The sequence below is a fragment of the Lineus longissimus genome, chromosome 3 (genome assembly GCF_910592395.1).
Source record: "Lineus longissimus chromosome 3, tnLinLong1.2, whole genome shotgun sequence".
In the NCBI taxonomy this organism is placed as follows: Eukaryota; Metazoa; Nemertea; class Pilidiophora; order Heteronemertea; family Lineidae; genus Lineus; species Lineus longissimus.
Genome location: NC_088310.1, coordinates 27,804,350 through 27,819,901, shown reverse-complemented (window position 1 = coordinate 27,819,901; position 15,552 = coordinate 27,804,350). Strand labels below are relative to the sequence as shown.

At 44.0% G+C, this 15,552-nt stretch overlaps 2 protein-coding genes and 2 non-coding genes across 5 annotated transcripts; 2 read left to right on the top strand and 2 right to left on the bottom strand.

Moving 5' to 3' along the window:
* The first annotated feature begins 1,072 nt into the window (after positions 1 to 1,072).
* On the top strand, positions 1,073 to 1,145 carry Trnak-uuu (transfer RNA lysine (anticodon UUU)). The gene has a single exon. It is a non-coding gene; the product is annotated as a tRNA-Lys (tRNA).
* A 954-nt stretch (positions 1,146 to 2,099) lies between these two features.
* On the bottom strand, positions 2,100 to 2,172 carry Trnak-uuu (transfer RNA lysine (anticodon UUU)). Its single transcript has one exon. It is a non-coding gene; the product is annotated as a tRNA-Lys (tRNA).
* Positions 2,173 to 7,977: 5,805 nt separating this feature from the next.
* On the top strand, positions 7,978 to 12,009 carry LOC135485273 (ras-related protein Rab-24-like). 2 transcript variants are annotated; one of them, XR_010446539.1, is made up of 8 exons: positions 7,978 to 8,586; positions 8,930 to 9,004; positions 9,313 to 9,459; positions 9,696 to 9,792; positions 10,231 to 10,284; positions 10,505 to 10,564; positions 10,921 to 11,693; positions 11,832 to 12,009. XR_010446539.1 is itself a non-coding variant. In XM_064767128.1 (7 exons), exons 1-7 carry the CDS (start codon positions 8,419 to 8,421, stop codon positions 11,010 to 11,012), a joined length of 693 nt encoding a protein of 230 aa, XP_064623198.1. In that variant the 5' UTR covers positions 7,978 to 8,418; the 3' UTR covers positions 11,013 to 12,009. The 2 variants fall into 2 exon arrangements, 1 of the variants encoding a protein (XP_064623198.1); XM_064767128.1 differs by having other exon boundaries at positions 10,921 to 12,009.
* A 235-nt stretch (positions 12,010 to 12,244) lies between these two features.
* Positions 12,245 to 15,467, bottom strand: LOC135484886 (uncharacterized). The gene is made up of 7 exons (XM_064766583.1): positions 15,246 to 15,467; positions 14,739 to 14,901; positions 14,042 to 14,134; positions 13,717 to 13,915; positions 13,322 to 13,463; positions 13,099 to 13,146; positions 12,245 to 12,687 (listed from the first exon to the last, which is right to left on the bottom strand). The coding sequence occupies exons 1-7, from the start codon at positions 15,454 to 15,456 to the stop codon at positions 12,245 to 12,247; spliced, it is 1,299 nt and encodes a 432-aa protein (XP_064622653.1). The 5' UTR covers positions 15,457 to 15,467.
* Positions 15,468 to 15,552: the final 85 nt, after the last annotated feature.

Here is a 15,552-nt window from a genome sequence, read left to right as displayed (position 1 = left end):
AGAAACATCTTGAGGAGGCTGCAGGGGACCCGCGGTTACATCAACACGCCCGGGTGCTGGCCGCAGCGATTCGGGACGAAGCCTCTGACAATCTACTACCGTCCATTTCTCAATGCTCTGCGTTAGGCCTATTTACAAAAGAGAATCCGCAGCCTGGAGACCTTCGCACACGAGTCAGCGTGACGACATCTGGGTTTATCAGTAACATCATTCCATAAGGTGTGGTTGGTTTTTGGCAACGACTATCAGCGCAACTGTCCCCGACTTTCATCAAGGTGCGGTAACATGATCCATTCTAGCGGATTAGCCAGCCCGAGATGATCACAACCATGACACGTTTTGTGGGCGACAGATCTTGAACAATATCCTGCTAGAGAGAGTGCTGCCTAAAATTCCTCTCTTTGTAGCCGCGTCTTAAAATGGATTTCACTCTGGACGCTGAGCGACCGAGTGGCTAACGAAAATCCACTAAGCCCCATCTCCCAGGGCTAACGGCATGCTCTATTGGCTCACAAGTGAAATCAAAGGACGGGCTTGGAAGCTGGCTTAATTCATAAACCTGCCTTTTTCAGTTAAAGTCCCCAAAGAATGTCTGGAATTCGCTTTTTGTCTTTTTGAGAGAGGCGCTTCAAGGAAGTCATTGCGTCTGTGAAACAAAGAGGCGACTGTGTCTTCAGTGATGTATTGATCTTTAGTCGTTGATGCGATGCATTCGATAAAAATCTTCCTGTTTTCAATTGTTGAAAAAAAAAATTTTCGCTGGCACGATTCTCCATCTGCTGAAAAATTACCTTCTCCTAAACTTATTCCGAAACAAAGTCCGTCAGAAGTCACAATAGTAAATATACCAACTATTTCGTTTGTCCTAACCTTGTTCTGGATACGGTACTGGATAAAGGTATAATAAAGTAGAATGTGGGATTAGCAAAATTAAAACGAAAACTGCTTATATCCATAGGACATTGTTTTCTTTTAACCTTACAGCGCAGTAATAGTTTGTAACACTTCAATTGACCATGCCTATATGTCCACTATAAAATAACTTCCACTATAGAGGCCCGAGTAAATAGCTGCCCGTGTAGCTCAGTCGGTAGAGCATCAGGCTTTTAACCTGAGGGTCTGGGGTTCGAGCCCCCACGCGGGTGCAATATTTTTTCAAGCTTTTTGGTCAAGTGCAGTTGCATGATAAATTTTTATAATTTTTTTTTAAAATTTACTCCGACAGAAGAGGAAAAAGATACATCATCCCGATTTAATGTACAATTTATTGTATTTTTAAGGATTTTGAGGTTGATGGCTTTCCTATTGCCGGTTCTGCCAACAAAATAGACCTCCCAAATGGACCGTTGGCTCAGCAACGCGCGGGGCACGCCCACAGTATTTCAAGTGTTCAGCAAGGAGGCAACCACAACATTATTTTAGAGTTACAACATGGGAAGCCCGTCCAATGTACACTGCCTCACCACAAGATCGAGTTAGCTTTGTTCCTCTCTGATGATACACCTTTGTGGGATGTTTGATGTCTCTGGTTAAAGTATGCCAGGAATCACCCTCATGTTGACACTGCTCCAGCTCAGTGAAATACTCAGGTAATTGACTTTTTCTCAGGAATAACTTCACATAAAACGACTGTTGATAAACAACCATAAACGGCTGCAAGTAGCCTACATGTAATGTTTGACCAGGTGGCGCCCAAGAACAATGTCAAAAATTACCCTTTTAAGAAAATTTTATTTTTTCTTCAATTCGCGTAGGGTTTTTGAAAGAGGTCAAGCGGCTTGTGTGCGCCATAAATTTTTAATAAAAATAGAACTGTTTTCTATCTGATTGTGATGAATCTTTAGCCGTTCTTCAAGATCATTACCGCAGTGTTTGCTCCATTCCTGGGGTGGCTGCGCGGGGCGTGTGTTTAGAAACCGTTTCCCAGGGGTCTATCATCCCCGGTGGTTCAGCAGTTGAAGGGATTCTGCATGGTCCCGGATTCTCTTGGATGCTTCGTGGGTCTGGCAAACACAGCCTCTAGTAAGATTCAGTGAAATAAAATAATTTGTCCGTTGCATACTAAGAATTGGTAAAAAAAAAGTATATATAAAAAATACCACCCGCGTGGGGGCTCGAACCCCAGACCCTCAGGTTAAAAGCCTGATGCTCAACCGACTGAGCTACACGGGCTGATGATATGTCAAGGAATTCGCAAACAATATGAAATTAACCGGATAGGGGCCTGTATGCACAAGACGACCTCAGACTGAGGACAACTTGTCAGTATTCCGTTTGAACTTTCAGTATTAATTTCTTTTAATTTCAAACGCCAACTTGTGTGCTGATATCAGTCTACAAAGCGCACATGTAAACATGACTGATCAGACAACGGTTGAACGAGAATCATTGGCGGGAGATGTTGTTGTTGTCGTTTAAGTCGTGAGATCAATTCCGATCCTACAGTCACCTGATATGTTCGTCATGTGTCGTCTGGTGTGAAAAATCGCTTTAACGTCTGCTTTCACACAGACTTTACCGATGAATCTTGATCTCATGATATTTTAAGAGACACACAGGTGTTCACCGAGTCTTCGTAATCCATTTATGCGGGTGTGAATCTTGTAAGGACAGACAAGACACAGTGTCGAATGGATAGGCTCAGGTCTCTTTGAAGACCGCCGATGTTCTCGTAGAAACTCGGGCGAACATTGATTCGCCCCCACTCGACATTTAATGCATTCAATCCAAACGGTTATAGAAGAATGGTCTCCAATATGGACCGCTGTGAAGTCCTGTTCTTGAGTTTGAGCACAATCAGGCTACCGTCTTTGGGGATGATTGAGGCAGCTTGGAGTGTTGTGCTGCCTGGAGGTGGTCGCATTGTCACTACTCCTCTTACCTGGCCTCTTGTCCTTAGGTGTACGGCGGGGTTGAGTTACTTTCAGTGGGGCATGTTCTTCCCGAGCAACATATATGTACCTGAAAGTTCCTCTTGAAAACAAATTGGCCTCAAGTATCTCTGTGTAGTATACGGGGTAACATATATACGAAAAAAACACTGTAATATGTTTTTTCTCTCAATTGTATAACCGTTTGTGACCATATTTTCCTGATGAGACCTTTTTGTTATGTTATTCCTGCAGTTAAGGTTGGTGCTTTGCTGAAGGAGACTGGGTCACATCTCCTTTTATGCGAACGCCAACACTTCTGAAGACTCATAAATCTTGTATTTTTCCCCGACGTTTGAAAACAAGCAGAGTTGCGCCAAACGTACATGACACCTCAATGCAACTCTAAACAGCATAAAGAAAACTCAAATGGGGTATACATTCATGGATTTGAAATGTTCTCTAACTTTATCAACTTTTTTCTCAAGATCTCAGCTCTTTCAAGGGACAGGGGCTGTCAAGTAGTTTCAAAGCTAAGTCATGGCCACAAAGCGGAGATTCCACGTGCTTCTTCCCCTAAGAATGACTAGAATATGTCACAGGAGGTTCTTTAGGTTCAGAAAGAGAAAAATGTCTTAGAGAACGTCTCTTTGTGAGCGGAATCACCGTAAAGTTGTATCTTTGAAAGGTGGGTTAGCGGCTTTCTTTGGGGTGTCCCAAACGCCTTGTTCCTTTGTGTTCAGGCGTCAATGTGTCTAGAGAAACGTGGTGCTTCCTGCAGAATGGGGTCCCTCTCTGGGCTTTCACTCCGGGACGGGCATAAATCTCAACTTTGAATGGATACTGTAAGCAATTATACGGGCATTTGAATATCAACAATGCGTGCACACCTGGGTGAAGCGAGGGAAGACATTAAAAACGCATTTTTATCAAACTACTGTGCAGCGAATGTCAACATGGTCGTCGAGGCGAAGAGAAGAGAATGTGGCTTGAAGAAAGGCATTAAATATTTGTGCTAAAAGACTTGTTTTGTTGAAGGGGTGATGAATAGTATATTTGGGGGATTAAAAATCTGATTGTGCTTCCCCAGATGCATGGAAAATTGGCCCAGTTGATATTGAGTATCCTATTAGCTTAATCGGGATAAAATGAATTAAATCGAACCTTTGGAAGAGACTTTTTGAAAGAAACGAGGTTGTAAAACATACACGGAAGAAGTCCCCAATTGTGGGAGGGCATTGTTAGGAATACATAGCGGAATAAATCTTATGTTCTTGTCATGATATAGCTGTACACAGGAAATCAACCCGACAATACGTACAATTGTCTGTTAGATTGTGACTATTGTCCTGCAGGTTGTGACTATTGTCCTCTACTCATATTCCAATTAAAGTGATATGCTTGGTCGGTCATATGAACTAAGTATTTGTCACGGAAGCCGTGAGGACATGAATACTTGGACGCATAACGTGTCAGTGGCGTGTCAAAGTGACTGCAGGGTTTGCTTTGGGTGGTCTGACCCATGGATGTGATTGGAGGTGATCTCATGCAGGGCCGTTATCTTTAAAGGTGTGGCCGAAGAAAATGATGCTAATTGCACACCTGCACCTGGGCTTCCTGTCCTACCGGCCAGACCGGAGCTAAACGAATCGGCCTTGGCGCGGGATGGTCCTTCCCATGATCCGCGGAACTACTGATATCAAGCTTATCAATGATACCACCAATCAAAGGGAGACAAATGATGAGCCCGCTGAATTACAGATGTCGTCCGGTAGACAGTCTTTGCGTCTACTGTATCTGACTGCAGAACTACGGGATGTCATCTGAAAGACAATAATGTGCGTGTGTCCGCAAAGCTGGGCTAGTGGTCACCAGGTTGTGCAAATGTCTTCGGTTTCTTTTGACATTTGCCTTGAACAGTAAAATGCTGGTAGTTTTAATTTCATCCTGACTGCGTGGATAATGCCCTCTCCGAAAGTTGCATTACTCCTGAAATAAAACTCTTTAATATGATCGATGATGTTGTCTAAATCGGAGAATTTCATCATTCTAATGACCGCAATGGATGTGTCGGACGAACATTAATTCCAACTTAATTGTCAACATTCGCCACAATAAACAAACGCTAAACCTTTCTAATGATCCCTAAATATTACACCAGTTGTCATCCGATCGCCAAATGTTTGTAGTTCAGGGCCGAAAAATGAGCATTAGAGGTTTCCTCTGTCCCTTAATCAAAGTTTGCTTAGGTTGATCTGCAAACATTATAAACTGCGCACGATGTCCGAATCTGTCAAATCATCCCTGGTCCGTTTGTCCTCATTCCGTCCATTGTCTCCCCTTGATAAAGCTCTATTTATAACTGACCAATAAATGTCACATTTTCGGAGCAAACTCTTCACCTTATTCTTCCTCGTGACGGAGAGACAAGACAGAATAATGTGCGAATTCGGAATTGAATTTTACAGAAGTATGAAAAAATCCACACCTGCGCTGGTTGCGCGGTACATTTGCGGACCATGATAATGAATACCAACGCTTGAGCGCATTTCATCAAAGGTGGTCCAGTGTTTAGCGGGTCGAGTCTTCTCCATTTCTAAGGCTTTCCTTCTGAGATTGAGCCGGTAAATATATGGCATAATTTCCTGAATCAGACACGTTTCATGAATGTAATAGGCGGCAATGACTATGTACAGCGTGAGGTCTTTTCATGATGGTTTATTTCTTTGCTTGCTCCCCGTGTTGACGTTGAACCAATACAGATCATTGTACAGTTGTTTTCGTGTCAACTCTTGCCTGTTTGTGAGTGTCATCATGGAGCATGGTTAATGCCTTTGGTAAACTCACTGGACTATCCCGAATAGAGGAGGAGTGTTTACCCACAACTCCGGCCAAACTTGTCGTCTGCTTGTTGTACAGTTGTGTACACATAAACACAATTGCAGAGATACCAAGTTTTGTGTTGGTTAAATCGAGGGTGATGATTATAGATTTAAAGAGAGAGTGAGTGATGTTTGTGTTTATTTTCATTCGGGGTGTTCTGGAGAGCCGAACTTGCCCGGTCTCAAGAACGTCACATCTGAAACAATTGCTGAGCACAACTTGTGGATGTTCCCTATCTCGAAACACGGCGTCTATGTCTTGCATGCGACATTTAGCCAGAAAGAACCGGATAAACTTTCTGGTGAGTTTTGGGACAAGGGAAAATAACATAGGTTATTGTCACTTGGTAGGGCTGTATACTCCAATATTACAACAACAGCAATAAGTTGACACTCGGGAGTTTCCGTTTCAACTCGCTGTGGCTGTGATTTACAAACGGCAAATCTGTCTCTGTTTAACCCCTGCAAAACCTTACGACATCGTCTAGTTCACGCCAGACTCTCAGATCCCGTCACTACCAACACGCGGCCCGCTCATCCCCATCGCTCTCACGTGCACGGGAACACTTGGCATATGGAAAATGAGGAATTTCGAGACGGCGTCCATCAACCAATGCCACGCAATCGAAAGTTGAGGACTAGCGGTACAGCTCGTTCAGGAGACGATAAGAGCACTCAGCGTTTCAATACCAGCGTCAAGCGGAGGACAGGGATAAAACCAGAATAACGGGGAGACGCTCAGAGCGGGTATTTTTACGGAGATCACAATCAGTCGCTGTCTCGGGTCTCATGAAGTTTCGTCGTGGGTTTTGGTGTATGCCCTCCATCTCACACAGCACATTGTTCTCGACAAGTGGAAGCAATGCACTGTGGAGATTTGTTTTTTGTATATTTCATCTCCAGATTTAAAAAAATACCGCAGGTGATTTGACATGTTAACCATTGAGGCTTCAGGCAAGCCCGTCTAGTGACTGACGTTTATACTGTTTTAGCAGTTGAGACGAAAAGACTCCCTTTGAAACAGTATAAGTCTTTCAACTCACAAGCGGCGAACAGCGGTGTACAGTGTTTTAAACCGAATAATTCCAGTCTATCTCGTGAGCGGGACAGTGAAGATATTGCAGGAAATAAAGACCACATGGTTGACGGGACAGTGACGGATTTGAAGACCGCCTGCTTGGCGAGTCAGTATAGTCGAAGTCCTCAAACTTCATGTTTGATTGTTATGCGCACTGAGCGCTGTGCATTGATATAAAACAAGTGTTTCTTTATTGCATAATCTTAAATACCTACTCTATATCCTCTCCTAACGGTCGTTGTGGTTGTGTCTCAAAAGTTTGGAGGAATTTAACACCTTGTCCAACTGAAATGAAAGTCAAATTGCGACTGATCACAACGCCGTCTACTAACAAACTGTAGAACTGACGAAGGACAACATTTGGCGACAAGTCCTCCGAGTTGTCCCTTTCGTTCGTCTTTCGTACGTTTTTCGATGCTGTTGACAATTATAGACCTGAGCGTGTATTTTTGAAGCCCTGGTCAATGCATGTAGCCGTATTATATGTTGACATCCACCTGTAAATCTGGCGCTCTGACCATGTGCCCGCATTGCAAGCGACGGCACATCTACCAACCATCTCCTGTTGTCCATCGTACCGCGTCGACACCTGTCCTGCATACACATCTATTGACCATGGGCATTGTATTCTTAATGGAACGAAGTGACTTTATTGATGATTTGTAGACTACTTTGATTGCTCAATTGATCTACATCCACGCGTCGTCCGGCACGATGTCCTTTGTCCCGTTTGGGCGACTAGCCAACGAACCGTGCCAGCAGAAGTTCTCCGTCCAGTCAGCCTGGAAGTGACGACAACCGCAGCCCCTTCGTCGATTTTTCGAATGTGACATTCTCCTCTTCGTAACAACAGAAGGCCACATAACTTAGAGTAAAGTGTCTTGCTAATGTCACAAACATGACACAATCGGAAACGAAACTAGTCATTGGTTTATCACGAGACCCTTGAGCTAGTATGTCATGTCTTCATGATGGCATCAATGACCATTTCATATACTATGCCTTGCTCGTATAGTCATCAAAACCCATCACCTACTGACCTGCTTTGTCCAAGTGATGAGAACATGACTGGTATAAAATATTCTCTCTTTCGTTCGAACGAAATTTTCATTCTATTTATACTATTATCCCTTTGATTTGTGGTGTATATACATTTCTCCATTGTCTCCGCGTCGTGTCTTCATCCTTGCCCTCGCGTGGACAGATTGTGACCGAGTTCTGTTCACCTGTGCGTCATATCGGCCCCTTTGAGTACCAACCTACTCCATGACTGGGTCATACAAATCCTCGGAGATTAGAGAAGAATGACTGTTGAGTACTGCCGATAAATATTCGGAAGTATCATATATAAACTTCCTGACACACTGGTTGATACAGTTTTGTTTTAATTGTGAATCAGAGAAAGACGATTGTGACATTAATGCGTTCGGAAAACTCGGGATTGGCTTGCATGGTTTCGAAAGAACGTACATTCGCGGACATCTATATTTCTGGTTGCGCCCATTACACTCCTAGTGAATCCCAGTTTGAACCACACGCAAGAGACACAAATCATATGGATGTGTTTGTGATGCGACTGTGATTCGGAATGTCTGTGAACGATAAAGACACCCAGGATGGTCCAGCAGAACAGGTTGCAAACAGAACTGAAGACGGCAAAAGGGGGCCGGTAAAAGTGATAATGCTCGGGGAGTCTTCAGTTGGGAAGACATGTTTGGTGAAGAGACTGTTGACCAGGTCCTTTGTGGATAATACGGTAGGATGACTCGAGATCAGGGCCTGGCGTGACTGGAGCAGAGGGCTGAGGCCCCCGTGTAACTCTTTGGATTCCTTGCCATATCTCAGTGCAGAATTGAGTAGACTGAGTTCAGCACAGTCGAGACTGGACCAGAGGGCAGATGACCCGGTGTTACACTTTTGATTCCTAGTCATATGTCTGTAAAGAGGGTTGCATTTTTGTTCCAAGAAGTATTCATTTCCTGATTCATTTTAGCCATGTGTCTTGAGGCGCTAACTAGCATCAGCAGCGCCAGTCTTCGAAATCAAGAAATGGCGCCAAGCGGACCTCAACGACCGAGTCGTTTTCTTGTATCTTTCAGGATGTGACCTACGGGGCGGCGTACGCTCCTTACACCTTCAGAGTTGGGGAAGAAGACGTCAAGATGGGAATATGGGTGAGAAACCATTCCTGTATTTGCCACGACTTGTCTTGCGATGTTAATGAAAGTTTGCGTACGGGAGGGGCATCGCCCGATATTGTCATGTTCTCGGAAGCTTCAAGTTGGATAGCCGTTTGATAACCTAATATGTGGCGGACCTCTTCTACAGCCAGAGTCGCCGCCGCAGCCGCCATGTTTCTGAAGGGCCGGCTCGTGTATTTGTCTAGTTGTGACAGGTGCACTACAGGGAGCATATTGCCATCAAATCACAGTCGAGCAGGCCTGTGTCAATATGAGTAGATTCACGCAACTGTCTTTTTCAGGATACGGCTGGTTCGGAGCGTTTCCGTTCCTTCATCAGTACCTACTTCCGCCAGGCCAAGGCAGCCGTCGTCTGTTACAGTCTAGATGACCTCGCCACATTTGAGAAAGTCAGGTATTGGATAGAGATTGTCAGACAACATGAAGAGGTGAGCATCGAAAGACAGGTCGGTGTATTCGACGGCTATCACAATATTTTCAAAGGTTGTTGGCATTGTCTGTCGAGAAAATCGTCCGTTGTCACAACCTTTGCAATAGGTAAAGATATTGTGTCACAACCTTAAAAAGTGGGTTGCCATCAGTTGTTGTGTCTAACATTTTTTTCCATAATTGTCCTTATCGTATGTCTTCGTCTTGTGACACTTTCATCTTACCATTCTCCTAGTCCTGTGCCATGTATATATGTGGCACCAAGGCAGATCTGGTAACGACAAGGAATCCAGCAGTCGTCACCTCTGAGATGGTAGAGTCCATAGCTCTTGGTAAGCAGCAACAGGTTTTCTTTGAATATGATAGAGACTAGACGCCGGTCAGATCAATTGCTGTGGATATAACGTCAAGCCCACAGTGTGTCACAGAAAGATGCTGTGCCACATCTTCCGAGTTTTGCGTTAGGTTGCGACTTTACCTTGAGAATGATTCTGGAACTAGTAGATCTCTGGAATATCAGGAAATGTCAAGACCCTGGCATACTATGCTGCTGCGAGTGACTAGTTCACTACTACCTGGAGTACCAGAAAAAGGAGCTACTCCGAGAGCCCTCGTCGGAGCGGGCATGCGTCACTTTTGGAAGACCGTTTCAAATTGTCTTCGAGCTAAAGCCACCTATCCGTAGAGTATGGAACTAAACGTCTGGTCTCCTTGTCTCGTCCCTGTCATGTTCACTTGCACATCTGATGTCTTATTTGTCATATTTTTAGAATTGACGGCAGCTGGGATTTATGAAACATCTAGTAAGACTGGTAAAAACGTAGGTAGGTAGAATTTGTCTCTCTGGATGGGGTCGTGTTATTGGACACTCCCATTGGTCTTCAAAGGTTGACTTCTTCACCAATCGCTTTGCAGTACCGAAATGAAATGGATGAATTCCTCGTATTGGCATCTAGAGGGTCTTATCATAAGGTGGTCTTCACATCGGAAGGTTAGAACTACTGTTTCATCAGTGGCATGAATTCTAGTTCTGTCTTTTTTCAGAGTTATTGTTCCAGATGATAGGAGAGGACTTCATAAAGAGGGCTAAACAGACCGACTATGGTAGGTTTCTTAATCTCTTCTGGATGTGACATTGTCCTAATCACAACTTCATGGTTGGGACAGTCACCTAACTATTCGATCCCATATGACTTGACAAAAAGGGTCAACCAGGCTTGCAGTGGTGAGTTCATTCAGCTTCAGGTTTGTTTGTAATGGTCTCCTTGGATGTGACATTGTCCCAAATAACAACCTCGTGGCTGTGGCGATTTCCTTCATGACCATACCCACAGGGAATGTGTTGGTGTTCCTTTGACTCCAGGTAGCAGCATCACTTCTTCACTACACTGAAAGACACAATGGTACCTAACCAGCTTTATAGTATAGTAATCAAATAGTGCTTCCATCTCTTGTTTCAGTTAAAGACGAGACAGAAAGCATCCAGTTGACAGAAAATGGTGCAGCACCAACTCCTGATGAGAAAACGGAGGTTAAACAGAAATGCTGCTGAGGACGAGCATCTACCAGGACTCGTGGCACAGTGTATAACTCGAGTCTAATATGGTAGTTCGTTTGATGAAACTTATATTGTACTCTGAGAGAAAGCAAGCTGAATTAGGATGCCTCTCTTGAGATGAGGAGAACCAAGACAATAACTATGAGGAATCATCACACTTGTTCATGACACAAATCCCAATTCATTCTCTTTCTTTCCTATTAAGTCTTCATCTAGTATAACATCAGGATCCTTCTGCCTTTAGTGTAGGTTTATCACGCTGTGCCCTTGAAGATAGGCCACATATTGCCACAGTATTACCTAAAGTCACCTACTGGATGTGACAGAGGTAACTCATATACCAGGAGAATGACATCTTCCTGGAACAACATTGGGACCTGTGATGATCTCAGTGCGACCTTGAAGACCATGGCAGCAACTCAGACAGGGTGCCTGGGACTAAGTAAGATACACAGGACATCAAGAGCCTTTTGCCTATGGAAAGCAACTGTCTCACTCTGCTCTTGAAGACAGGCCAACGTACCATACCTCATTGTTACCTCCTGTACCTGAGGTACATGGGACAGCATCAGGACCCTTCTGTCTTTGGTAGAGCTTCTATCTCACTGCTCTTGAAGACAGGCCAAAGTATCTTACTAAGCAACTCAAGCAGCTCATGTAATCAAGGCACCTCAGGTACCTGGGACAGCATCAGGACCCTTCTGTCTTTGGTAGAGCTTCTATCTCACTGTGCTCTTGAAGACAGGCCAAAGTATCTTACTAAGCAAATCAAGCAGCCGACTTGAAGTAACTCATGTAATCAAGGTACCTCAGGTTCCTGGGATAGCAACAGGACAGTTGACCAACTGCCTCACTGAGCTCTTGAAGACCAGCCCAAGCACTATATCACAACTATCAGGCTCAATTAGAGATGGCTATGTAGAAAGGAAAACAACTGAGATCTAAAATTGTAATAGATTTATTGTAAAACTTTAACAAATTGAACAGTTAACATTTCAAAACTTCTTTACACAAAGCTGGCCGAACTCATTTACAGGCAACCACAACAGATAAATGACTGCAGGCAAGATTATTCAAACAATAGTTCCAAAGACGCATAGAATGTGGCGATATTTTACATTATCAACAACAACTAGAGTTCTGTTGTCATGAACATTTACTATCCAAGTAACCTTCAGTCTCTATGATATCAGTCTCTATGATATCCCTACATCCCCATCCAAAAACTAGAGCTCCGTCCTCATGTTCTTCCCCTCATTATTGTTATTCGTCTCCTCCGTAAAATGATAACGCGATGCGGTCTCCTCTTGTATCCTCCTTAGATTAGACTCCAGATCCTGGCCCGTAGAGCCCGATCTATCCCTAATTGGAGGTAAACTTCCTTTCCGGCCCATTGTGCCAAAGCTACCCTTCATCAATGGCAGACTCCCTCTCTGGTCCATTGAGTCAAAGCTTCCCTTCATCAATGGTAGACTCCCTCTCTGGTCCATTGAGCCAAAGCTTCCCTTAATCAATGGTAGACCCTCTTTCGGGCCCATTGAGTCTGAGCTACCATCAGAAACCGGTGGTAAATCAGATTCTCTCCGTTTACTGAGGCGGCGCTGCTCCCATCGCTGGGTTGACTTCTTAAGGTCAGATAGCGTCTCAGGAAATGCTCCTTGTCCAAGGACTGGAAAGTTAGAATGACAAAGTTTACATAGAGAAGAGCTGTTAACGCAGACTTCTGTTCACAGAATGTGCCAAAGGACAGGGAACTTGGCCATTACAGTCAAGCCTCCCTTTCCCCATCCCCAGATCACTCTTACCCCTCCCCAAGTCGCAAATGTGAAATCTAGTGCAGAAGCAGGGAAACTGCTATTGTTTTGGAACAGCCCATCAGATGAGGTGATGAAGGAGATGATGCCACAGCTGATGGGACCCCCTGTCGACTATGTAGACCTATACCATTGGGCATTGAATCGTTGGATGTTGAAGACATGGATCTTATGGGGCATGGAACAGTTGGGCATGAAAGATGTAGATGTCTTCAACTAAATTCAAGAAACGGGAGGGGTGATAGTCAATTTTGTGTTTTACTTACTATCGTCACTATCTACTGCAAGACTCAGCTGAGACAGATAGCCTGGCACTGAAATGATAGAGGGTTTGATTACTCAGAGATGAAGAATAACTGGATAACGATATGTACTGGTATTCACTTATCAAAAGTCTAAATATATCTAGATAACGACTTGTTGTGAACTTTGCAAAGTATTCCCAGTTTCCTTTTGTCAGACATAATGTTTTATTGATTTGTTACTCACCTTTGACAGGTTCTACTTTTCGTTTGAACCTAATTCTAAATGCTGCCCTGCACGTCTCCTTGATGCCATTGATGAGTCTGTCATTTTGACAATGGAACAGCCAATACACAAAGATAAACAGCATGAAGATGGCAGTCGTTCCCTGAAACATCATTGAGGTGACATTAACATTAGAAGTTTTCCCTCCAAACCATGGGATTCTTTGGAAAGATCGGATCAAATCCACCAAAGTAAGAAATTTGACTCAGCCAATATAGACAGGCTCTGACTGTATCAATGGTGCCAACATCTACATCTGACACTCAGCTCCTCAAAATCTTCCCTCATGAGAACCATGTCAAAACTCGCCGGTAAATCTATTCCTACCTTGAAGAAAGTAACAAATGGAAACTTACCCCAACAATGTAGAGAGGCATAGTGGTCATGTTCATCGCCAGACCATGGATGTGCACCTTGAAGCGCTTCTTGAAGGCACAGAAAGTGCTCGAGTCGACACCGATGTTGGAGACTTCCAATTCAAAGTAGTATTCTGGTGCATCGCCGAATTGTCTCGGAAAAACATACGCACAGGGAGAGTTGGACAAACACGTCCACCTAGAGAGAAACGATGGTTTATATTTGCTTCTGTCTGTCACTTTACATCCGAAGAGTCATAAGGGAAAGGTTAACAAATCAAGCAAGAGCAAATGCTCACGGAGAAGAAGAAAAAAGAGGACTTACGTGATGGCATTATTCAAATGGGAGTAGATAAACCAGCCGTTATCATTGATGAATGTCTCATTGTAAGGATTCCAGATGAGGGTCTGATGCAGCCTGGAAGAATCAAAACAATCCCATCCAATGTTAATGACGTCTGCCAGCAGAAATACCGTAAATACTGTAAACAGAAGTCATGTCCCTTGTATTAGTTGCTTTTACACGAGGACGGTTTTAGCCCTCCTCACCTCGAGCCACTTGGAGCCGGATCACCTGTAACTGGCTTTGCGCTGTCTACACGGAGACGGATCAAATCGCCGGCCCCAGGTCAGTTCAGGCCACTTAAATCACTAACCCGTCGCATGGTGGCGCATGTGACTCTTCTTTTGGTGCGCAATACTCGATTTTAGTACCGTGCGCAAAGTGACTCGAGGCCAGATCGGTTCTACACGAGAGATTAAGCGTCTTGAAGTGGCTCCAACCCGCCTCAAGTGACTCGAGACTGCAGTGCTAACGCGCCTCAGGTCAGGTCACTTGGAGACGGTTCTGATTTCGTTCTACACGGTAAAAATTATCCTGACCCGCCTCGAGCTGGCTCAAAGCCGGTTCCAACTGTCCTCGTGTAGAAAGGCCTAATATGTCAGGATTAAATCATTGTGCTCATTCTGAGGTATTGTCTTACTAAAGAACTGTACAACATAGCTGGTATAATAAAACGTACTGGAAATTGTGTTGGTTGAAATGAAGAACTTGTTCTTCAGTATACTGCTCATAAAACTCATCTTGGACTATCCTCCCGCCAACTATTTTCAATGTATAGTTGCCTTCAAATCTCCACGTGTTTCCAGAAGCCCTGTCTATTACTCTGAAGAATGGGTAAAAAACTGAAAGAGAAATCAGTAAGATATCTTGATGACTTGTCAGTATAATAGTGAACTCACACTAAAGACTAAGTTTGCTTTGGTGGGAACTTGCACTTGGAAGTGAAACGACCTGAGAAGGCCTGAGGTGGATAGGAATCGATAGGGTACTCTGGCTCTTGTCGTCATGCCACTGTTGTAAGCCCAAGATTGATTCATGGGCTGAGTGACCACGTCTTCAACCATTGACTGGAAGAACATGATAACCTACTGTCAACATGGCTGGGGTTTGCGTTGGCACCAGATACAAGGGATAACATACTAAAGTCTCATTTAAATGTTGTGGCAATTGTAGTGAAGTGCCTCACTCAAGGTCAAAAGCAATATGGTGTGCCCAACTCGAGTATTGCCAACAAGCTGATTCTTACCATTTCCAAAGTAAAAGCATGGAAAGTCTGGATCCACCACCAAGCAGTCCCACGGGAATTCCCCCAAGTCAGAATGCTCCACTGCACTCAATGACGCCTGGATGTCAAACATGAGGTCTAAGTTGGGTGGACAGCCGAGGAGGACATTCATCTTGTAAGAACCCTGAAAACATATGCGCAATCTTAATTTTAGTATTGTTCAGCTTTCAAAGCAATCAATCAAATAGGTTCACACATTTCATCAACA